This window comes from Nelumbo nucifera, chromosome 2 (genome assembly GCF_055504915.1).
Source record: "Nelumbo nucifera cultivar China Antique chromosome 2, China Antique-T2T, whole genome shotgun sequence".
Lineage (NCBI taxonomy): Eukaryota > Viridiplantae > Streptophyta > Magnoliopsida > Proteales > Nelumbonaceae > Nelumbo > Nelumbo nucifera.
Genome location: NC_142650.1, coordinates 71,525,434 through 71,551,241, shown reverse-complemented (window position 1 = coordinate 71,551,241; position 25,808 = coordinate 71,525,434). Strand labels below are relative to the sequence as shown.

At 39.2% G+C, this 25,808-nt stretch overlaps 1 protein-coding gene across 5 annotated transcripts; it reads right to left on the bottom strand.

The window, feature by feature from the left end:
- Positions 1-1,475: 1,475 nt before the first annotated feature.
- LOC104604120 (hydroxyproline O-arabinosyltransferase RDN1) lies at positions 1,476-24,284 on the bottom strand. 5 transcript variants are annotated; one of them, XM_088898868.1, is made up of 8 exons: positions 21,427-23,452; positions 18,814-19,015; positions 18,582-18,679; positions 18,396-18,465; positions 18,205-18,276; positions 17,913-18,026; positions 17,740-17,817; positions 1,476-1,879 (listed from the first exon to the last, which is right to left on the bottom strand). In XM_088898868.1, the coding sequence occupies exons 1-8, from the start codon at positions 21,471-21,473 to the stop codon at positions 1,817-1,819; spliced, it is 744 nt and encodes a 247-aa protein (XP_088754994.1). In that variant the 5' UTR covers positions 21,474-23,452; the 3' UTR covers positions 1,476-1,816. The 5 variants fall into 5 exon arrangements, with proteins under 5 accessions (XP_088754994.1, XP_088754995.1, XP_010266653.1 ...); XM_088898869.1 differs by lacking the exon at positions 21,427-23,452 and adding an exon at positions 19,102-21,422; XM_010268351.3 differs by lacking the exon at positions 17,740-17,817.
- Positions 24,285-25,808: the final 1,524 nt, after the last annotated feature.

Below are 25,808 nucleotides of genomic sequence, written 5' to 3'. Positions count from 1 at the left end.
AGAATCACAAGAATCGTTATAAATGATTCTCTGGATAGTGATGTCAAACAGGGCCTAATCTCCAATTCCTTTTGGGCCTAATTCTATTGAGCCCTAGGCTCTAATCTTGTTTTTATTACTTCTTATATGCTCATTCTCAAGTTGCTAGAGGGATTCTAGTTGAACTTTATAAGATGTTCAGTGATTGAACATGAGAAGGTTTAGATAACACTCGGAAGTTATCCGAATACTATAGCAAGTTTGGCTGGTACCTGCAAATCCAACTCAATATTGGATTGAAAATTCTCAAGTGGTGTTCTTAAAGAGACAACGTGGGCTATTTACTTTTGTTTGAATTTACTATTAAATCTTTTTGCACAAGAAACACAACATCCACTCACTAATTAACACTATCAACACGATCATTTGCATTAGTAATTAAGGGAGACACTGAGCTTTTTTTTATAGAACCCAATTCAACACCTCTCTCTGGTTTAGGCACTAGGCACTAGGCAACAAGCTCTAACGATGATAATATCAACAGCAAATAGCAGCCATGAGTCCAAAATCAATTTGGACAGATTGGACAGACCAACAAGACATATTGGATTGGATTGGACCTGGTTCGTTGGTAATAAATTTATATTGGATTGGGTTGGATTAAGCCAATATGTGGTCCATTGACATAAGATAATTAGATAAGAATGTGTCAATAGACCAGATTTGGGTTGAAACCAATCTAAATCAAAATGAATTTGAACAGATTGAACAGTCTAGACATTGAATTGGACCGGTCTAAATTGGTCTAAAACATTCACTGGATTGGACCTGATCCATTTATAATGGACTCACATTGGATTGGATCAGATTAGACCAAATCCAGTCCAATTGACACCCCTACATCCAAATTGATTTTGGACTGGTTGGGGTCCAATCCAAAACTGGTCCATTGACACCCTTAGCCTTAGCGATGACTAATGGGGGGGAGTTCGATATGCTAACAGGAGATTGAGATTTGCTGAGCTTAGAATTTCTCCAGGACTTTATTTCCTTCTCACCCCATTATATAATGATTGCATTGGATTGAGATTTGCTGAGTTTGGAATATTTTCTCTAGGCCTTGCTCCAATTGGCTGCTACTTGGCCTTCTAGTGTAAACATAATATATTGCCTATGAATAAGCAGCTGATCTCGACTGACCTTCACTTGATGGGCTAGTGTTCTGATCCTGGGCTGTGGTTCTTACAAGTTTGTACTTGTGGTTGGATTTGTCCTTCAGGTATGATTTTAATTAATTTAATCGTATTGGCTCTGAAACATTGGGGTTCAATCTCCAATCCAATATGGCCAAAGGAAATTGCTTCCTACATTGCAGCGGTTTGGAGTCTGCAATTTTCCCTGGTAGAATTCTTGAAATTCCACCTACTGCGATCTAGGTTGCCGAAGTCTTTTCAATTTTAACAAAGTTTCTTCACTGAAAAGAAGAGTGTGACTCGTGCATACAAGATCAGCTTGAAATATTGCCATATAAAACATGTATGATGCAAAAAAAGAAAAAAAAAATCTATTACAACCTTAAATCACCTTATTAGGCTTTCTGGGAGATTTCTTACAAAACTCACAAGGGCAAATTATGTATGCAGAATGTGAAGAATTTGGAAATCAATAGATGTCCTATGATTTCACATTTATAATGGCAAGAGAATTTCTTTCCATAACGGATAACTTTTAGTTTTTACCCTGTGACGTGATCTGTAAACAGAGATTTCTTTAGGGGACTGCACTGTTAATTGAACTCCAAAATAAGGTTCAAGGCTTTTCTTCAATCCTAATTAGATTATTCTGCATCCCAGCCAGGAATGTTGGCAGTAGCTTCATTTACCATCTTTACAAGAGTAACCTGAAATGCAATGGTAAAGAGTAATAAATATAGAGGTAAATATAAGTCAAAGTGAAACAAAAGTATACACTCAACAATGCCGATACAAATTAAAAAAAAAAAAAAGAATTCTCAATATCCACACAGATCACCAACACAACTATATTTAAGGTGTGGTATAGATTGGAACTCTCACAAGGCGATGAAAAATCAAAAAGATGTGCAACTATTTGTTCCATATAATGAATTGAGCATAAATGCTTATTTATGGAAAATACAGCAAAAAAAGTCTGGCATAATTAATCATGACAGCATCTACTTGTTCACAAACTGCTTCGACCTTTTGGAGTACAAATGCTACATGGTAACTAAACTAGAAATCAGTCAAATTACACACCAATAAAGAGATAATAAATCAGAGTCAGAGCGAGCGAGCGAGCAGGAGAGAGAGAGATTTGACAATACAACAAGAGACAAACATAAAAGCTCATAATAAACCTACTCACGGGTGAAGCAGGAAGCTACTTACTAGCTGATGAAATGGCAAAACGATGGGTACAAAGGCCTGATATTTTCCAGGGTCAATTGTAAAAGTTAGCAACTTAAGCAGGATAGGTGGCAAATGCCAGCCTATAAAGGGGTGTCTTGGCACATTGAATATACACATTTTTATAATTAATTAATGAAGTTAACTGTTTCTGACCAAAACCAAAAAGAATTGGTGTATTCATTAGTCCAGACTGTTCAATAATTGCGTTAGAACAAGAATATTCCCAGTCTGATATCAAACCAAGCAAGAGATCCTTCAACTTCACCTACAGAATGGTTTGTTTAACAAAAACTTTCTAAGCATAGAGAATGCTGTTGAATAGGACTCCTAACTTCCTAAGAAAACTGTGTTAGAGAAGAGATGTTGACACCTCTTCTAAGCATAAGGAAATCCATCACGGCCTTATAGAAACAAACAAGTGTTTTAAAAGGTGTGGGAGGTGTACACCTGGAGGCACACCTCCAGGCAAGGTGCCCCCAAAATGCCTTGAGGCATATGCCAGAGATATTGACACCTCTGAGGCATACACCTCAAGTGCAAGAGGTTTACGCCTCATATCCCTTTTTACGAGGCAGGCTATAGGCGTATGCCTCATGTGCTCATGTGCCTCACACAACTCATATAGAAAGACAGTAAAAAAAAAAAAGAAAAGAGAGGAGGCTTATACCTCCTTGTGTTCGGGAGGCTTACACCTCTTATGTTCCATCATGCCTCTAGGTAGTGGAACGCCTCACATCACACCTCCACATTCTAAAACATTGAAACAAACAAATCACAATAGAATAAATGAAGAAAAGCACGACTCTTCAAAATAGGAAAGATGTTAACTGGACTCGGTTAGTAAGGTCTCTGGCTGGCTGTAGCCAAGACTTGGGATCAAGTCTCACCTTCATCCGGCTGGGGGGTTGTGGGTTTGGGGGGTAGGATACCCCCTGTTGTGTAGCCCCCAAGAAACAAAAGAATATCTTATCATTTTGTTCGTAAAATGGAGTTCAATGGAAACTCTCGTTAAGCAATTAAGTCTTTAAACCAAATTAGCAAGACCATGGGGGAGGTAGGTGTGGTTTCTGTTCATATAGGAGTAGGTTCGAGACAAAGCAGGGGGATGGAGATAAATGAAAAAAAGAAAAGAGATTACCCAAGTGAGACTAAGTAGGCACTAGCCAGAAGGAAACCAACCAACCATGATCATTGTTTCAAGGAACAAGGAAAGAGCTTATACCTAAAGAATGTCATCTTTCACAACCTAACTGAATGCACACAGTCATTGATTGAAAAAACACTAACTTAACAGTTAATGGACCAACAATATCGATTTAGCATGTGTAGTGTCACTGATGTAGAACAGGGTAGGGTCCTACAAATTTCAGATCTGGTTGTGGGTTTTGTGGCGTGGAGGGGATTTGGGTGATTAATAATGAAGAATAGGGACAAGGAATCAAGTAGAAAGCTTCCACCAAAGAATGAGCAAGAAATTAGAAAGAAAGAAAACTGTTACTGTCGAGGTAAACATCAAAGATATAGATTACTTAGAAGAAGAAATAGGATAGAGAGAGAGAGAGGAGAAGAGAAGAGAAAAATTCCTAGCAACAACCAGAATTCACTAAATCAAAAATTGTTAAAATCTGCTCTTTGCTAATTGCAATTCCAATGACTCAATTTATAGATAGACTCAACTTATAAATTCGGCTATCACTTTACAAACTCCAATTTGGACTAGGAAACTGACCCAAATCAACTTTTAATTGCTTTTATAGTAAGACAAATCCATAAGTACCCCATTGGAACACTCCAATAAGGACTCTTAACTCCTAAATCAACCCCAACACCTTGCTACTAAAACTAACATAATGCAAAGAAAACAGAAATTACTAAAAAATAGTAAATAACAAGTTTACAACAAATGGTAATCATGTGAATTATTATAAATAGTAAGTCCAAAGTTATCAGAAATAGTAATTTTGAAATAACAGCAAATTTCTAGAAAACTTAAAACACTATTCTTAAGACACTAGCAACCAGAAGATGAATAAAAAAAATCAAACAATACCAAGATCTTATTGGCCAAAAATTCTGAAACTGGTGTAGGAATTAGAAAACTGATTTATTTTCCCATGGGTTCTTTCCTAGTTTCAGTGTCCACATTACTCACTAATCTTCTATGTATTCTCTAACAAGTTTTAGATATAGACAAGTCAACCTTAAAAAGGCAATAACTACCAATAGATGTGCAGTAACAGATGAGTCTACTGGTTCTTATCAAATGTGCAGCAATGTACATAGAGATACTAGAATGATCATCTGACCCTTTATAAACTGCATTAAAATTAATGAAAAGAAAAGAACTAACATTAATAAACAAGAAACTGATAAACAAAGATTTTCTCAAGTTCTGAAATAAAACAAAGCAGAACAGAACACTTGAAAGCTAGTACTGCGGTTACATAGCTGTCTGGCTAACCCTTCCAGGAATATCTCCATGACTCAAACATCTAAGAGATATTCAAGAAACACAAGCCACACCTTTTAGGATTCCCCCATAAAGGCACCACTCCTAACAAAGGCTGCAACTCGGTAGAGATCGGCTTCTGTCAGGGCAAATCTGTGCCCACACCACTCTAACAGCCTATTGCAGCCTTGCATTAGGAATACCTGCACATGAAATAAAACATACTAGTACGGAGATATTCTCATTGCAAGGCAGTAAACGCTGCCCGAGTGGGCTTTGCCCTGAATGAAGCCAAAGGAGCCGTAGGGCACAATCCAACCTGATATTTTGCATGGATTGGATTTTTGGTCTCTACACTGGGCTTGGTCCTGAAAACTTGGGATTTAGGTCTCATGTAGGCCAATCTGAGCCCAAGTAAAGGCAATGCCTAGGCAGCGCCTTCTTTTTCTGGGAAAAGAAATAACCCTCTCCCCTTAAATTTCTGATCCTTTCCTTTCTTTTTTGGAACAAAAACAGAGACTTCGCTCCTGTTCTTCATTAGATTTTTTTAAATAATAATAGGGATGATCATCATTTTCAAATTTTCTTCTTGCATTTTTTTTAAAACAAGAACAGGGGCTTCACCCCTTCTCCTACACCATTTTTTATCATTTTTTCTCTCTTCTCTGAGAGAAAAAACAGGGGCTTCGCCCTTTCTTCTCCTTATTTGTTGATTTTTTTCTTCTTTTTCTATGACAAAAGCAAAGCTTAGCCCCTTCTTTTCCTAGGCAATGATTATTTCTGAGACATTAGCTTTGAAATATTACAAAGAAAAGGTTTATTTCTTAAGACTTGAAACACTAGGAAAAGAAAGTTTACTTTTGAGATACTAGGCGACTAAGTGCTCCACTGTTGCCTATGTTCACCTTGGCACCTTGAAAACCATGAGTCCAACCCAACTTTCCCAAGCCCATGGTTTAAAATGTCCATATATTTTCTAATATTTTCATGGCATATTTCCATTTTAGCAGTCAATGTTTTGGGCTCAATTGTAATATTTTGGGGTTTAGACATTCAGTGTCTAATTGTATGATTATATCCTTCACAATTTACTTGTTGTGCTGCCTTAATTAGCTAAATGAAATCTTTTTTTCCGAGTTATCGATCAAAAAAATGGCATATTTCTATTTCCTTGGGCACCAATACAAAATATTATTGGAATAGACATATTCTTTTGTGAAAACTATGAGCGCTATGTGGCGTACAAGAGACAGTATTATAAAATAAGTTGGAGACAATATCGTAGATATGTGGAAGAAAAGTATTATTGCCTACTGAATTGATATGATTACCACATTGAACTACCCTGAAGTTCTTTTCAAATATGAAAAATTTTAGTTTTTGTTAGTGTACTAGATTATTTGGTTGATCCATCAGAATTATTTTCACTTTCTATCAGTTTAAATTTTTCTTAAACTCACTCTATCAAGTAGTTTAAGAACAATTTTACAGCGCATTCAGTTTAAACTTAGTTTCTTAGCTTGGTTTGATGGTTTAGAATAAGATAATAATTTAAAAAGGTGTGCATTATTTTACAATGTTTCCACCATGTCTATAAGTTTTGTTTCCATATGACATTTCCAACATGTTCAGTATTCGGATTTTCGATATTTCCACTAACACCAACATTTTAAACCTTGCACACGCCTGGGCTGAGGTGCAAGGAACACCAGGTGTGCGCCTTTTGGGGCCGTGCCTGGGCCTAGGGAAGGTGCATGTCTTGAAATGCACCTCGTTTGTGCACCTAGGCCTAAGTGCACAGCACACCTGTGAAATCACTTGTTTATAATTGTATATACACATTTATGTAATGGAAAGGTATAAATGCAAGGTATAAAGATGAAATGAAAGGTATAAATGCAAAACATGAGTAAGAGACCTTCCAACCCAACTAAACCACTCAGGCTTGTACCCAGCCTGAGTTGTGTTGGATTTAGCTTGAGATAAGTTTGGGTTTGACTAATTCAGGCTTTGACATCAGGTTAGGACAGGCTCAGACATGAATTCTAGATCTTGTGGTTGAGCTAGGGTTGGCCCTAAATAAATCCCAATTTGTATCTTAACCCCACCTAGGAATGGGCAATTTGATATGTTATGACTATTGACCTAATCTTCATCATTTTGACTTTAGGTTGGACTTCCACAATTCACATGTAAGTGATGTAGGCATAGAAGCAGATAAGGAAATCATCAAAGAAGAAATCAAGTTTCTTCATAATCATGAACTTAGTTTTATTAATTTGTTTCCTAGTTTTTTGGTGTCTTAAACACGGTATTTTAAAGAATTATGCTAGAAAGATTTTAAAATTTTGAATAATAGAAAACAAAATTATTTCATTTTTCTTTAGCATATTTTCTAGGCACCAAAGCTTGTTCATTTTGCACAATTTTATTATTAGTGGATAGTTTATTGAATGATCTATCCAACAAGACCAAAATCTTGTAAGTATGACATGTTTGAGAAAGTCGTGGCCATTTTTAGTCATATTGTGATAGGGTGCTAGTCTATGATGAGATTTGAGTCTTTCTACTTTCTTGGTCTCTTTTTGAGTTGTTTTGGTTAACAATGGATTATTAGAATTGCTTTAGAAGCTAAAGTCCTTATTTGTGTATCCCTATATGTAATGGGCATACTTCAGTCCTTAGCAATCAAGAGTTGTACCTAGCTAGTTTTAATCTAAACCAGAGTTAGTGGAAAATTTGTGGAAATTTATGAGTTGCGGGAGTTGCCTACTAAGAGGGGCTTCAGACAGTGAGATCCTCTTGGCCCTTTCCTTTTCACCTTAGTTGCTAGCCTCTTGAATGATCTGATAGTCTGATGTGGAAAACAGGATTAAAGGGTGGAGAGCTGAGAGCGAAGGAGTGGTGGTTACACATTTGCAATTTGCAGATGAGTTCATCTTGTTCTATCAAGGGGAAAAGGAGGAACTAGTAAACTTGAAGGGGGGGGTAAATTAATGTGAAGAGCCACAAGGGCAGGTGTCCTCTGGTCAATTTGGGAAGAAAGAAACAACAGGATCTTTAGAGATGTTGGAAATCTAAGGAAGATCACTTGGTTTTAAAAGCCCACATGACAACTTAAGTCATCACGTGGGGCGGAGCAGACTTGGGGAGGTGATAGATGGCAACATTCATCTATCATCGTCCAAGTCTCGCCCTCTCAACTGTGGAGGGGCTAAGTTGGCGAGCAAAGTAGAAGGACGCCATCCTCTGCGCTGGGTCCGACGGACAGCCGGCGATACGCAAAAACTCAACACTTCTGATCGCCCGAACCCACGCTATTCGAGAGGTAGTACAGAAGAGAAGGAAGAGGCCGACCAAGGTTGGATAAGCTGCGGCTCAGATTCTGAATATGATGAAAGTTCGAAAACCTGTGGGAGTTTAGGCAGTGCGGCAGATGAAGCTCTATCTAAAGTTCAAAACAGGGATCCTTTTAGCCTGGATTGTTTGTTCTTAGGGGATTCGGTGGGGGAGGGAAAGGAGGAGGGGGAGGAGTGGGTGAATGATCTTAACCCAATTCTGGCTGAGCCCCCCCCCCCCCCCCCCCCCCCAATTCTAGTGCCCTGCAAGAGGCCGAAAAGGAGGTAGCTCGGGTCTTCTCAGAGCCGAACAAGGGTACCTCACAGAGAGGTACTTACTTGGGTACAGAAAGGGGTCATTGTGTTGATACAGCGACAGGGAATTTCTTCCCCCAACTCTAGGAGACAGAGTGCTCTAATTTCTCAAAAAAGAAAGTGACTACCACTCCTTCACCTTTGCTCTCTCCTCACTTCTCTGCCTCAGGTAAATCCCTCAACTCTATCAATACAGTTTTGGATACTGATGAGCACTCTGTGTCTCTTGTTCCAGATTCTCTTCCCAACCAAAAGTCGGAAGCCCTTGGTCTAAAAGCCACAATGTGTCTACAAGGGGGGGAAGTGGGTGAGGAAACTTGCAGAGAGACAATAATATGGGAAATCTTAGAAATCCTTTTGGGTGAAGTGGAAAGGAAGGAATTGCAGAGAGGGAGCCTGGAGGGGACAGAAAGGGCTGTAGTTGGAGGTAATGTGAGAAGGAACAAGAAGTTTCCTAGGAGTGAGGAGAGTGCATCTTTAGAAAACGAGGAAACTATTGGGGAAGAGTCAGTTGCAGAGTTTGTGAAAAAGTTGGGGTGCAAGCTGAAGAACCCGAATGATCTAAAAGCCTACATGCAAAAGAAAGAGGACAGCAAGTTGAAGTTTAGAAGGCTGAGTGAAGTGGAGAGGTTAAAAAAAGATATTGAGGGGGACAAGAAGTTTGAAGTGAAAGGGATTAGAAGAAAAGGGTCTAAATAGATCTTGGAGGAGTTAGGGTTAAGGCTAAGAGTTTTCAATGAGAATCCTAAGTTGGAATGTGAGGGGGTTGGGCAGCATTCGGAAGAGAGCAACAATTAAAGAGGTAATTAAGAAGTTTAATCCGGATGTGGTAATGATTCAGGAGTCCAAAAGAATGGATTTTGATTGCAGATGGAAAAGGAGTGTGTGGAGTTCTAGGGGTATAAAGTGGGTGGCTGCTCCTTCGTGGGGTTCCTCAGAAGGGATTGTGACCCTGTGGAAAGAAGAGATACTCATAGGTGTGGAGGAGCTAATTGGAGATCATTCTCTCCCTAAAGTTCAAACAGGTGGACGATGGATATGAATGGATACTAACAAATGTGTATGGCCCCAATGACTATAGGCAGAGGGAGAAATTATGGGAAGAATTGAGTGACATTAGAGGCCTCTGGGATAGACCTTGGTGTGTGGGAGGGGATTTTAATGTAGTGAGATTTACGGAGGAAACCAACAACCCCAGACAGAGAGTGACAACAAGTATGAGGAAGTTCAACCAATTTGTGGACTCTTTTGAACTCAAAGAACATCCTTTCCTAAATAATAACTTCACTTGGTCCAACCTTCAATCAAGGCCAATTTACTCTAAGTTGGACAGATTTTTGTTCTCAACAGATTGGGAGGAACATTGGGGCAATATTACTTCTAGGGCTCTCCCTAGACTTACTTCAGACCACTGGCCTATAGTGTTGGTCAAGGAGGAAATAAGAGGAGTAGGGCCTACCCCTTTCAAGTTTGAAAATATGTGGTTGACTCATCCGGGTTTCATTGAGAAGATCAGAGAGTGGTGGGAGCAAGCTAATCCGGTAGTTGATTGGGAGGGAATGAGGTTCCACAAGAAACTCCAATACTTAAAATTTCAATTAAAGGAGTGGAATAGGCTGGAGTTTGGAAGATTAGAAGAGAGAAAACAAGTTCTAGTGGAGTAAATCGAGGATTTGGACCTGAAGAAAGAGAGAGCCCCCTTTGGAGAGGAAGAAAGGAAGTTGAGATGGGTTTTGAGGAAGCAGATGGAGGACATCCTAGTTAAGGAGGAAATCAGTTAGAGGCAAAAATCCAAGTGTAAGTGACTAAAGGAGGGAGACAGAAACACAAGGTTTTTCCATTCAATGGCAAATGGAAGGAGAAAGAAGAATTTCATCTCTAATTTGGAAGTTGATGGAGCAATTTTGTCCCACCCAGCTGAAATTGCAGAGGCTCTAGTAAACCACTTCAAATCTATTTTTAGAAGGCCTATGAATGAGAGAGTGTGGTTGGAGGGTTTGGATAGGCCGACTCTAAGTGCAGAGAAGAGAGAGTGGTTAGAAAAAAGGTTTGATATGGAGGAGGTAAAGGAAGTGGTATTCTCTATGGATAGGACAAAAGCTCCGGGTCCTGATGGGTTCACAATGGCCTTTTACCAGGATTGTTGGGATATTTTGGAGAATGATCTTAGATCGGTTTTTGAGGAGTTCCACAGGAGGGGTGTGTGTAATAAACCCGGGCTTGAACTCAACTTTCATTGCCTTAGTCCCAAAGAAGAAAGATGCTTCTCAAGCTAAGGATTTTAGACCTATTAATCTGGTGACTAGCTTGTACAAAATCATTGCAAAGGTGTTGTCTCTCAGGATAAAGATGGTGCTCCCCTCTATTATTGCACCCAACCAAGGTGCTTTTGTGGCGGGAAGACAGATCACCGATCAGATTCTCATTGCAAATGAGAGTTTGGAGAGCTTTAGGAAGTCAAAGAATAAGGGAGTGGTTTGCAAATTGGATTTGGAGAAGGCTTTTGACTTGGTTGATTGGTCTTTCTTGATGGAGGTGTTAAGGAGTTTTGGTTTTGGTGACAGGTGGTGTAAGTGGATCTGGGGTTGTGTTAGGACTTGCCATTATTCTATCCTGGTGAACAGGACTGTGGTTGACTTCTTTCCTGCGTTGAGAGGTCTAAGACAAGGAGATCCTCTTTCCCCTTTTCTTTTCACCCTGACTGTTGATGTGCTTGGGCGATTGATCCATAGAGCAGACTCGAGGAATCTGATAAGAGGGTGGAGAGTAGGAAGGGAGGAGGTTCCCTTAACTCTTCTACAGTTTGCAGATGATACTATCTTTTTCTGTGAAGGAGGGAACTTCAATTGGATCCGGAATCTAAAGTTAACAATACAACTTTTTGAGCAGATATCTAACCTCAAGGTAAACTTCGATAAGAGTTGTGTGGCGGGAGTGAATGTGACCGAAAGAGACCTAAGGGAATTTGCAGGTGAGCTAGGTTGTGCAATTACGGACTGGCCCCTGACATATTTGGACCTCCCTTTAAGAGATAATCCTAAGAGTGTTAGCTTTTGGGCTCCGGTAGTGGAGAGGTTTGAGAAGAGGCTAGCGGCCTGGAAGAGAAATTATCTTTCTTTAGGTGGAAGAGTCTCTCTCATTAGGTCTACCCTAGCTAACCTACCTGTTTACTATCTGTCAGTGTTTAAGATCCCCTCAAAGGTTTCAATTCTTTTGGAAAAATTAATAAGGAACTTTCTCTGGGAGCCTGGAGAGGAGAAGAGAGATCATAGGGTGAGTTGGGAGGTGGTCTCTAGGTGTAAAAAACTAGGAGGTCTTGGGATTGGTAATTTCAAGAAAAGGAATATGGCTCTACTGGGGAAGTGGTTGTGGAGGTTCTCTTTGGAAATGGATAATTTGTGGACTAAGATTGTGGCTAGCATTCATGGGCTGGAAGACAATGGCTGGGATCCTGGAATCTTGGCAAGGGCTTCAGCTGCTTCTCCTTGGAAATCCATCCACAATATGCTTCCAGTTTTCTCCCCTTGGATCAGGTATGGTCTAAATTCTAGTAACCGAATAAATTTCTGGGAACATCTTTGGGTCGGGGATTCTCCTCTGAAAGACCAGTTTCCTTCCTTGTATGCTCTTTCAAACTTGAAAAATGAACCCATATCTTCGTTCTTGGTCCCTTCAGCCTCCACTTCTGGCTTTGGATGAAACCTTGGCCTGCGAAGGGCAATTAGGGATACAGACTTGGATAGCTTGGTAGCTCTGCTAGCCTAACTTGAGGGTGTCTTCCTAAACCCTGCTAAGGAAGACACCAGATTTAGGACCCTTTCTAGCTCTGGTACCTTTTCTTGTGCTTCATTCTTTGAAACCTTAACTCATCCTCCTATTCCCTTGGGGTTGTCCTTTCCAGTTAAGGAAATTTGGAGCATGCCTATTCCTCCTCGGGTTGGTTTTTTTTGTTGGGAAATTTTCCTGGAAAGAATCAACACTTTAGACTTACTTCAGAGAAAGAGACCCAACTATTGTCTACTTCCTAATAGATGTGCTCTTTGTAAAGCTGATGGGGAATCTGGCTACCACCTCATGGTCTCTTGTAAGGTTGCTAAAACTGTTTGGGAGTGGGTTTCCTCCCGTTTTGGGTGCTCTTGGTATCCTCCGGAGACTGTCCAAGGTTTGTTTTCTCCTTTTTTCAGTTGACCTAAGAAGCGAGGAAAGACAATGTGGAGGTGTATTAGGGCAGCGGTTTGCTGGTCTTTGTGGGAAGAAAGAAACTCACTCATTTTTTCTGACAAGGAAAGAACATTGGAAGATTTGTTAGATCGAATCCTTTTAAGAGTTGTCCACTAGCTACAGATTTTCCTATGGATGACTTGCTAAGAAACTGGAAAGAGATTGCTTCCACTGCTAGATGCAAGAGGACTCTTTGTTCGTTTTGGTTCCCTCCCCCCTCGGGCTTTATAAAGCTGAATTTTGATGGCAGCAGCGTAAGGAATCCAGGGCCCTCTAGGATTGGAGGAGTCTTCAAGAATGAAGAAGGGATTGTTATTTCTTTATTCTCTGGCCCTATTGGAGAAGGTGACTCTCTTAGGGCTGAGATCCTTGCAGCGCTTGAAGGTATTCAAAGAGCAAAGGAATTAAATATTAGCCGCTTGATTCTGGAAGGTGATTAGAAGGTGGTGGTTAGTTGGTTGAAGACAGAGGACAGTGGTTTGTGGAACTTTAACAATGAAAAAAAAAATAGTTCTTATGGTTGGGTGGGGACATTGAGATTCAGTACAGCTGGGTGAAGAGGAGTGCCAACTCATTTGCGGATGGGTTGGCCAAGCAAGGAGTAAATAGGGAGGCTGTTTTTTGGGCCAGTTTTTAATATTTTTCTTTGCATTCCCCGTGTTTTCTGTTTTGGGGAGCTAAGTTATTTTATCTCCCCCTTTGTATCCTTATTCCTTCTCTTCTCTTAATTTAATGAAGATGTTGTTATTGATCAAAAAAAAAAAGAAGCCATTGATGGAATAACCATCAAAATTATACATTGGCTGAAAACAATAGAGCTTTTCAAGGACTTCTCAGTTGATGACATCTTCTGCTTCTTTGAAGGCTGGAACTTGGGGTCCATGGAGTCCTATTTTCCAAAGGGTAAAGCTGAATTTTGATGGGAGCTCTTTAGGCAACCTGGGCCATTCTGGAACAGGTGGAGTTCTAAAGGATAAAGAGGGCAGACTAATTGTTATGTTCTCCGGGCCAATAGGAAAAGGAGATCCACTGAGAGCAGAAGTGTTGGCTCTACTTCAAGGTTTAGGGCTGGCTAAGCAGATGGGTCTTCATCAAGTTGAGGTAGAGAGGGATTCTAAGCTAGTAATTGGGTGGATGCAGTCACAAAGTTTGGGAATCTGGATCTATAGACAGTTTGTGAGGGAAATAAATTGGCTAGCAAGGGAGATAGGAATCTTTTTCATGTGGGCTAAAAGGTCGGCTAATGGGTTAGTTGATATGTTGGCAAAGCAAGGGAATTTTAGAGAGAATTTGTTTTGGGCAGTAGTGTAACTAGAGGTGGAAACAAATCGAGTTTTTCATGAGCTATTCAAGCTCGGCTCGTGAAAAGCTCGACCCGCATCGGTTTAAGCTGAACTTGAGCCCGATATATAGGCTCATTTGCTAATCGGGCCAATCTCAAGCCCAATAAAGCTCGGCTCATGAGGCTCACAAGCCTGATATACATAATAAATAATTTTTATTATATGTATAGTATAATAATATTTATATATATAATATTTTTATTTTTACATGTACGATAATAAATAATTTTATATGTTTAATTTTTATTTTTTATAGGAAGCTTGGCTCACGGTCAAGCTCAAACCGAGCTAAGCTCAAACATGTAAGCTTCTGAGCTTAGCCAAATTCGAGCTCAAGTCTCTAGCCTGAATCAAGTTCGAGCTCAAGTCTAACATTGTTTTGGCGAGCCAAGCTTGAATAGCCAGGTTTTCAGCTCGAATCCACCCCTAATTGTAACTCAAGATTGTAGAAAACCCATATAATTGAATCTAAGTACAGTCCTTGTAATTGAAATTTAGAGTTAAAATTAATGGAATATAGAGCTTGTTTGGAGTTACCTATGGGTTACAATGATCTTTTCCTTCCTTTCTCCTTTCTACCATTGTAACCCTCAAGGTGCAACATTTCTCATATCTCTTCTCTTCCTCTTATCTATTCAGATCTGGATCTCTATACTTTGCTTATTTATTTTAAAAAAGGCAAAGTAAGAATTTATATACATAATCAAAGAGATCTAGATATCTTTATCTCATAATTAAGATCCCTAATTTCTCTTCTCTACCAACCACACACACCTTAGTAGGACTTTCTCCTTCTTTTCTACATCTCTAAGCCCTTTAAGCTATAGTTGCTGGAGGATTGCTATATGGAGAACCAACTTTGGAGAAATTTGCTGGCACTCCAAGGAACTGTTCTCACCGTGGGGTTAAGTTGATTTTTTTCTTTTATAAATGATGATATCTCATATAATGTGAGGAAGGGATTTCTTCAAAACAGCAAAATACAAGAGGAAGATTTTGAGGAACAGAGACAAAACAGAATGCAAACTTCCCTCACCTCAAAAGCGAGATAAAAAAGGATGCAATCCCAATCTTTCCTGAAGTGATCTTGCTTGAAACCCACCATGGTGATAAGTTATTGTATTAGATTGTTCTACATGCATGCCAATGGGAGATGCAACAGGGAACAGGTTGTCACAACATATGTTCTATATGCAGTATCTAATGTAACTTAGCTCAATTTTACAAAAAGTAGTTAATAGATAGAAATAACAGTTGCAAGAATAATACAAATATAAGAGCACGTACACAATAAACGTAGGAAATTAACTGATCCATTTATCACATTTCATAAAAAAGGGTACCTACTTTCACAATGGTACCTACTTCAGAAGTAAATTCCACTTCTGAAGTGCTTGTTTTTAATGGTCATATAAATTCAATATAAATAAGAATTTTTGGAATCCATTGGGACTTCATTACGGCTCCAATTATGCATAGATATCAATTAATGCAAATTCTATGGTACAAAACAAAATACATCATTTTTCCTGTACAGTACCATGAAATGCACCTCAAGCTACAAATGTTGAAATATGAGCACATTTTATTTATCAATAACAATAAAGCATTTTATTTTGGAAATAAATAAATGTAAATAACAGTAAAGGGATTATCAGCCTCAACTAACCATTCTTGTGAGGTTCAGCATCAAAATATAATTTCCCCTTTGATGTCCAATTCCCCTATATGTTAGATTCCTTGCCAACCCCTGTTTCGCCAGCCTATCTGCTATACTGTTAGCAGGCCTAGGTATGAGGTATCCACTGTATGGTCTCAATTCCTTTACTAACTCTTTAGCTTCTCTGTTAGCAGGCCTATCTGCCCCCTTCAATCATTATATTGTTGTACCTCATAACTTTGTTCCTTTCCAAAGATGCCAAAGGAGCCCTTAGTTCTATCCTAATTGAATCCCCAATGCCAATGGGTCTTGGATACATAAACATGAAATCAATGTTTTAAAAGGCATGGGATGTGGAAGGCATATGTCTGGAGGTGTGCCTCTAGGCCTTGAGGCATAAGCCAGAGGTGTTGATGCCTCTGAGGTGTACACCTCAGGTGCATGAAGTGAAGTGTGCACCTCATGCATGCCTTATGCACTTCTCTCCATCCCTTTTCCTCCTCATCCCCCTCCCTCCTATGCCTCCTTGTGCTCAGGAGGCTTATGCCTCTTACATTCTCACACCTCCAGGTAGTGGAACGCCTCGTATCATGCCTCCACATTTTAAAACATTGACCATGATATCACCCATATGGTTTCTAATCATTCTTATACCTGATGGACCCAGGTTGCCTATGCTGCAACCATCAAAATTTAGTTTGATATACGGTAGCTGTGATTGCCTATGAGGACTGTGATGTTGCACCTCAGGCACTTGCAATACTGATGTTATGATGTTGTACTTGAGTCAATGTGCAACATTAAAGTGCCCATGGTGCTATATTTATGGCTCAAGGTACATTTTGTAGTATCTACCAAAAGACATCTCTATGTACCTAGGGGCTAGGGTTGCTCATAAATTAAAAGGATCATTTACTAAGACACCACCCCTACTTTGCAACCACTTTACTAATTGGTGGTTCTTTTCCATGGAAGTGTTAAAATGACATTTTTCACTCATGTCTATTCAACCAAAATAATTAAAAGAAAATAAGTAACTGAAATGTCAATTTGAAATAACAGAAGAGAAAAAAATAAAAATAAAATAGACAATAATAAGAAAAATAACAGAAAATAATAAATTACAATGAAAAATAAAGGAAGATAACAGAAAATAAAAAATAAAAATATTTTTCTATTATTGTCTTATTTTTCTGTTATCTTCTTTTATTTTTACTTTAATTTTGTTTTTGTCCTTTTGTCTTATTTTCAGAATAAAATAATGTGAGGGAGGGCTTTTGTTTCTAAGTGGAGGGTGATATGAGACTTTTATATGGGTACTTTTGGAATAAAAAAACAATTATTAAAAGGATATACAAACAGTTCCTAATGGATGGTGCATTAAGTAAAACAATTGCAAACTAGATTTTAAACTTACAAACAAGGGCCAAGGAGATTCGAACCCAAGCATCTAAGTTGTGAGGCATCAAATCGAGCACAAGTCCATATCTCGTTTATTAGTTATAATTATCCTAGTTCTAGATTTTAACTTATATTTTATTTTCTTGGTTCATGCTTAAACATATATATTTATAAATATAAAAAATAGTTACACTGGTTTTCTAAGAAATAAAATATAACCAAGCCGTGTGTTGGGTGCCTCCCCTGAGTTCATACTTCACATAAACAATGAAGTATGTGTCTCTGTCTTAATCTTATGTGCTTAATTTGCAGATATTTAAATCTAGATTTACTGTTGATACACTTTTTTGGGGGGTGTATTTGAATTTTAATAACGAATCCATGTTTATCCTAAATTTTCTACTGTATCCATGCATATCCAAAGCGTATCCTGATATATCTCTTAAAATTGCCTTTCCGATACTCTTTGCATTTCCTATACTTTAAACCTTGAACACCACAACACAAAGTGAAGGAAAGTTGTTAGATACATGACATACAGCTAGTGAACTTATTGTCATAATGCCATATGGTAGAGATGAAATATGAGCATTAAAATGCTTACAAATATTACTCCAGCTGAAAACAACGATCCACCATAGACAGCAAAAATATTTATACAATAACACAATGTCCGGGCTTGCTGAAAACAATGAAAAGCACATACTTTCTAGATTTTACATTCAAAATAGAAACATGCAATACTTTTTAGTCATAGTAAGATAAATGCAGTCATACCACACTTTCTGGGACTCCTGGAGAAGGCAAAGGGAGAATTTTTGGCGGAGGACCACGAAGATATGATCTCTTGTCAAATCGCCACTTCCCAATTTTCCCATATGTAAGCTTACCCTGAGTAATCATCTCCACATAAATAACTAGAAAGCAAATAATGAATCTAAATCATAATCAAGAATCATGTATTGATAAAATGAAATTTCAACATCACAGAATAAATAAATGCAAATAAACTAAAGATTGAACTAGCACATGGTTTGGGGCATCAGCTCTTCATGATTTATTAGCTTACCTTTAAAGAATAATCGCATCCATAAGTGTAATGGATGACAAATTTCTTCCCGACTTCCAAATCCCAAGGTGGCTGAAAAACCATTTCAAATACTATTAAGGACATTTTCTGGTAATATATCAATGATCTGTAATTGGGAAGAATTTCGAAAACTAATAAAATAGATAATTAAAGAAGGTAAGATGAAAAACCTGTATCATGAAGTCTTTCTGAAGAATATGTTGCATGCCATGTAATGCAGATGCAACAGCATATGCATACCTTTGTTCAACATAGAAATGGCATAATCATGAGATTGTCAGTAAAACCAAAATGAAATACTCTCTGCAAAAATATAAAACTGTGCATGTATGAAATCCTTCTGAAAATATCCTTACATTTCTAGAACCCATCCAAAAGCCTTGTCAGTCTCTGGGTCATCTTTCATTCTCAATGGCACATTCATCCATGTTGGTGCAATTTTTTCTAGCAAAGACTGAAAAAGGTAGTAGATACCATAGACAACCAACAAATTGAGTGTGGGTAAGGAATAAGGACTATAACAATGGTAAACATTTATACATGGAGAGAAGCAGTCTATTTGAATCACAGCAGAAAGAATAAACCAACCTTCTTGATAATTACAGGAAAATTGCCAATTGGGTCGATATTTGTTACTGGACCTTTCTCTTCTGGATAAAACTTCCTTATTATTTTCTCATTTTCAGCAGGCTTGATGTAGAAAAATGGGAATGCTGCTGGATATCCTCCATGTGACAAGTTAGGGAGAGGATTTACAAAGATGTGATCAGGCTCTGCCATCAGTATATACCTGCATTACTCATGGAATGCATACACATTCAAATTTATTGGATAATCAAAGCACCTAAAATCTTTATAACATAGAAGTGAACTTACTCCTCCTCAATTGTTGCCTTTTCCAGCCATTGCACAAAGGCCCAAGGTCTATTTAAGACTGTTAGAGTTGACTAAACAGGGGGAGGAACAGGGGCACCGCCCCTTCTTTTATTTTAGTATTAGTATTTTTTTCACCAGCTTTTCTAGGTCTAGAATAGAGGCTCTGCCCCCTTCTTTTGTTCTTAATTTCTTGCATTTTTAAGCTTCTTTTTGTTCTCATCATTGGCATCTGAAACAGGGGCTCCGCCCCTTCTTTTCTTCTTCATGTTTCTTCTTTTATTTTAATATTTTTTCACCAGATTTTCTAGGTCTACAACAGCCCGCTTTTTCTCTTCATTTTCTTCTTCTGTTTTAGTATTTGTTCCCTATGTATTGTTGGTCTAAAATAGGGGCTCCACACCCTTCAGGTCTTTCAAATTCTAACTTTCTCACCTTACATCCCCATTCTTCTACCCATTGGGATAGTTCCTGCACCTCCCCCACAGCTACCAGCTCACTTTTGTGCAGATTTACTTACAGATACAATTCCAAACCACCTCAGCAAATCCATTTCATTGTGTAGTTGTTCTTTGGATGTGTCACAAAATAGGAGTCTATCATCAGCATGTCATCAGAGGATTTTGTTGGGCATTATGCTGTGAGAGCAACTAAAAAGTAGAAATATTGTTTCTTCGAACTTTTTTACCTACATGAGTGGAGGTTTCCATATATTCATTGGCTTTTGTGACAGATAGTTATGCCATGAATGGAACGCCAAGGAAAATTTTGGATTTTAGTATACAAATGAAGAATTGGTTAAACAAAAAAATTAAATACAAAACAAGATAAGTTTAAAAAACAAAAGATTTCTCTCTTTCTCCTTAAGTGAGATTTTTTTTTATCAATGCTCTTTAAGTGAGATTTTTAAAGGCCTTGGGCTGGAAAAGCTCATCCATGAAGAATCTCAGATTATAAATTATCAAAAAAAAAAGAATCTCAGATTATATAAGTTGAGGCAAAATAGAAGTATAGGACTATAGGTCTACATGTGACTATGTGAATAGAGACAATGATACAGTCCAAGAAAATTTACTATCTGCAAGGGTGAAAGAAAAGGTGGTTTACCCTCATGAGCTGCTGAACAAAGAGAGTAACATCCTTTCCACATATAGGAATAAATTTGATGCTGAGGAATCAGTGAATCATGCATTTCTGAATTAGTGGTCAATTTTCCGCACAGTTGGCTGTTAGTAGAAACATTGGCAAGTAAAAGGGGGTCTATTGTTAGGAGGCTTGTGCCTTTTGCTGTTTTCAGGCCATTTGGGCTGAAAGAAATGCCTGCGTTTTTTAAAACAAATTGGGTTTTGAAGAGGTGGGGTTAAGGAAAGCTCATTTTTTCGGTACTAAAATATAATTTGTTAAAAGAAAAAATAAAACACAAGAAAGGTGACCACAAGTAACCCAAGAGAAGGAGAAACAACCCTTAACTACAATCTAACCCCAAACTCACAGCCTAACTCCAAAAGACTAACTCCCCCCCAAAAAGATAGACTGAAACCAACCATACAATCATCCCTAAACAACCTTAAGAAAACAGCAAAAACACAAAACATCTTAGTTCCAGACCCCAATGCTTTACATAATTACTATGCTTCTTCAAAGGTTAGTGCAAGAACCTCATTACGTCTCCCAAAGACTTTTTTGCATTTCTTCACCTTTTTGTTAGGCCCAACCTAAGCCCAATAAAATTCCCTTCAACCCAGCAAAAACTTTAGAAACTTGAATATCTAAATGCTTTTATGCCTTCTAAAACGTCATACTGCATTAGGAATTTCTTCAAATCCTCCACATCTTTAGAACTGGCATTAATCTTTTACAACTCTACAACTGCTTTGTTCTCAAATGTTTTAAATTCAACCCCCTTGCTACTTTCTTTTGCAAACCCAACAAATCCAATTGATCTTCTATCTTGGACCTCTTCACTCCTAAGCTAAAGCTATCCGCCTCCTCAACCAAATTATCCTTTTTCCCAGCGCTTCTCCTCCAGCTCTCTAAACGCCCTCCTTGCAAAGAGCATTTTAAGGCTCTTTCATGGAATGATTCACAGTCCTATAGTGTGCATGGATTGTCTTTGCTTGTGTTCTGCTCATTTATTGATATTCTATACTTTATCTTCAGAAGAAAATATATATTCATCATATATGTACATGGAACAAAAGAAAAAATAAATAAAAGACAACCATAACCATAAGAAAAAAGAGGACAAAAAATAGTTTCTTTTAGAGCACCCAAATTGCTTAATGTTAAAAATCATAAAATAATGTAAAGATGCAACTCAGCCATTACCTGTTACATAAATTGTTTTGTACTTTCAGTGGGGGAAAACCCCTCATGAATCATCTTATACACCCATTCTCTACCTTCCATTATCCTACCATGTTTGAAGAAACCATGTGCTAATATGTCGTAAGTCCATCGGTTTGGTTTATATCCTCTGTTGCACATCCTATCAAACAACTTCTCAGCAAAGTCCATTGTTTCACTCATGCATAGTTTTCTCAACAACATATTGTATGTGAAGACGTCAAGTGGAAAGAACTGTTGAATCATTTCATCCAAATTTTCAATATGTTGATTCCCTCTGATTTGAGCAGAAAATATACCAACCAACTCACCAAGTGTCAACCTTCCATATGAAGATTCCTCTCCATACAGATTTCCTGACCGGGACCAAGCATCAAAAAGTTCCCGGCTATTCAAGGAATGAAACAAAAGCACATTGATGATAAAGGAAGAAGGATAACGACCAACTTTCTCTAAGTCACAAATAATCTTCGCCACCGAGTCATAGTCCTTATTTGAGCAGAAGGACTTTACAAGTTCCTCATAACATTCGAGACTTGGCACCAATCCCTTGTCCTTCATATCTCTCACAAACTCTAGTGCCAGATCTGGCTTCCTTGCTTTGCAAAGACCAACTATCATGGTATTGTACAATTTTCTCTCCATCTTCCTTGTCTTGCACAAATCACGAAAGAAGCTCAGGGCATCAGATATACGTTCACTCTTCAGATAACTCTGCAGCAACAGTATGTAGGAACTCAAATTGGGCACCAGCCCATTTCTTGTCATTGTCTCAAATACTTTTCTCGCCAGCTCAGGTTTCTTAGCATGCCCAGCCCCATCAATGAAAAAGTTGTAATCACGACAGTCGGGTTCATGGCGAGACAACTGCACCTCCAGCAATTTCATAAACTGGATTTCTGAATTGTCCATATCTAACAGACAACGGATGACAGCTCTATATAAGTTCCGTTTTGGGGTATGCCCATTTTCTTGCATTTCAATCAAAACCCTGGAAGCCATGTCCCCCCTAGTTGATTTGACAAAACCACGTATCATGTTAATATAAGTTTTCTCCCTATATGAAACTTTATTTGGTCTATTAAGATCCCCATGTATGAGGTAAGCATCTTCTACCCTTCTAGCCTTGCAAAGAGCTGTGATATATTTATCATATACAGCATCACTTAGCATGATATTCCACTTCAGGGATGCATTAACCACCTCCTCCAGCTTATCCAACTTCCCCTCCCTCGATAAAGCATCCGCAAGAACGGAAAAGGTTTTTCTACCAGGGCAGTAACCATGATCAATGGAATTTTTTAAGACCTGATATGCCTCCTCAAAACTTCCATCCCCACAAAGAGTGTTAATGAGATAGTTGTAAGCCATACTATTAAGGGAGAGACCAAATTCTGACCTTGACTTATAAAATTCAAGTGCCACATCCACCATTCCAGCTTTACAGAAGAAACACAGAGCTGCATTCATGGTGACTTTATCAGGAAACAACTTCCTCTCTTGCATCTCCATCAACAAATCAAAGACATCCTGGAGCCTGTTTTGCATCAGAAGCTTGCAGATCAAAAAATTATATCGGAATACACCAGGCACATATCCTTCTAATAACCTTTTACTCTGCATAAATTCAATAGCTCCATCCACTTTTCCAGCTTTAACAAGATCCCTAATCCAGACACTATAAATGGCATCCATGTTGACTTCACTGAACTCCTGAAACTCCTTCATCAATTGACCCGCCTCCTCGAACTTATTCTTCTCACACAGAGCATTCACAAGAGCAACTACTGCATGTTCACTTAATTTCCTTCTATTACTCTTCAACCCATGGAGGAAATCCCAGGCCTCCTGTAACCGGTTCTGCTTACAAAAACTCTTGATTTCCATAGAAGATGTTACCTCGCTATCAAAACCCCTCATTCTGATCTGCTTCAAAATTACCTCAACCACGTCAAAACAATTCTCCTCTATCAACGCATTGAGAAGTACGTGGTAGGAAAAAGAATCTAAATCAAGCCCCTGAAACCGCATTTTTGCGAACAGTTTGAGCGCAACATCTGGCTTCCCAGCAATCGCATATCCCATGATAACAGTATCATGGAATCTGACCTTGTGCATATACCTCTGTTTGGTATATGTATCTAGAAAATCTAACATGAATGACATCAGTTTCTTTTTACATAAAATTTTAAAGATAGCATTGAACGATGCACGGGTGTGATAGTACCCTGGTTGCCGCCCAGCCCAGTCGAAGAACTTCAAACACAATAACACATCTTCCCCATGATTCAAAACTTTCAAAACGAATGGTTCTGTGAGGCGCAGCCCCAATCGAGAGAGCGCCAATGAGGCCAAGGCATCATCTTGAGAAGACAATATCTTGAAAATCTGTCTGATCAAAGGATCTTGTCCGAATTTGAACCATTCCTTGAAGGATAAGGCAACGTCCCTTGTTGGCAAATTTCCAGGTCCTTGGGGCGTTGGTGTCAAAGGAAATAACGTATTTAGAGAAGAAAAAGAGCACACAATAATCCTTTTGTTGAATATCTCGGAAGTAAAAGACCCGAATCTTAAGCATTTATGTATCAGCATCTTTTCGCAGAAACCCTATCATTTAAGCTCGGCTTTCATGGCATCCTAGCCCTGGCATCCGAAACGTTAGAGGATTAAGTGGTCTGAAGAGAAAGAGAGAGAAACGAAGGGCAGACCGGCAGAGGAACGAAGACACTTCGACTTCACCTGAGTTCGGGCCTGCGGCACGACGAACTCTGACCAAGACGGCAAGTCCGCACGGCAACACCTGAAGACCAGACGAGACGAAGGGTTTGCAAATCTTAAAACTACCACCATGGTTTTTAAAACCGACCCAGAGATCGAACCGGTCAAGGTCCGGATAGCGGGTCGAACGGTCCGACCGTTCGAATCGAACAATCGGCCCGTTCTGACAAAAAAAAATTAAAATCGATCAAAACGGTTCAAACGCTTCAAACGCTTCGAACAGCTAACCACCTGGATCAGCGGCTTGCTGACCAAAATCAACAATTTTTATGGAAAATTTTCCGGTCTACCATCCGGTCTGGTTTTGAAAAGCATGGCTACCACGCAAGCTCCGAGGATTTTGCTCGGCGCCCCGGTGGTTTGCAATCAGACTTATTTATACCCTCCCACCATGTTCATTGACGATTTAAGCGAAAAGGCAGCTTTGCCCTTTATTAAGACATGAAGAAACAGTCCCCTTCTACCTTTCAATCCTTCCCGTAAACAAACCCTACCACACCCTCTTCAACTAGAGTCCCTTCCTCATCCTTGCCCTATAACCAAAATCCCCTACCCCACCCTGGCCCATTCCCTAATGGTTGGCAGCTTTAGAGTGAGGCACCTCCTCTAGAGATAGGGAATTTCTAAATTTTCCTGTCCCAAAAATACTATTTATTTGGGTAAGTATTTTTCGAGAAAGATTTATCCGGGTAAGTGTATTTACCCATGTTCTTTTATTTCCCATGTAAATAAAGCAATGACCATTTTAATCATAAAATTCAATTATTAAAAGGGCATTTTTGTCTAATTCAAGTGTTGAAAACTTCCCCCCAAGTGGGAAAGTTATTTACTCATTTAGGAAATGGGTATTGATGTAGCGCGATCCAGTCACTCCTAACTGGCACTCACGTGGCTCCTGGAGGGTACCTGAGATGAGGAAGAAGAAGAATCCCCGAGGAGTTTACCCAATGGGGACACTCCGATGCTTAAGTTAGTACTATGAAGGAGAAGCAAGAAGGAGACGAAGGCTAAGAGTGCAGATAGTGCGTTCTCACTATACTTGAGAGATTAGAGGTTTCTGGAACCCGTTTCTCTTCTACCCTGAGGGCTTTTATAGGGAAACTCACATCAGGTTGGAAATAACCGCCACTGGGCTCCTGCCACAGCCGTTGTGGCGTACGTCTCGCCCAGGTGAGTGACACGTTTCCAAAGTGGCAAGCACGCCTTTGCCTACTGAAAGACGTGGATGCAGACTGCCGAAAGGACTGTGACTACGTCGTCAGTAAGGGATATGGCACAGTCTAACTGGTACGGTCTGTCAGTCAAAAGCTTCCTGGAGAGCGCTCATGCGGTTCATTCGCGAACTATTTTGTAGCGAGCTTGGAACACTCCAGGATTACCCTTAGTGGAATTGGTCCTCGGAATGACTTGTCTGTTTGGGAGCTCAGACGAGCTAATAACTTTGGCTCGCGAGCTAAGGTTGCCTCGGAGTATCTCTTCAAAGGTAGATCGGGGAGCCTGGGGTTCGCGTCGCGGCGAAATCCTTTCGCGAGCTACAACATAGCGAGCTGCTTTGTAGGTCCGTCACTTGGTCGTACCGGGTTACA

Excerpts from the sequence above, each read along its gene's own strand:
- LOC104604120 (XM_010268352.3), bottom strand. The coding sequence starts at position 24,036 with ATGCTGATACATAAATGCTTAAGATTCGGGTCTTTTACTTCCGAGATA.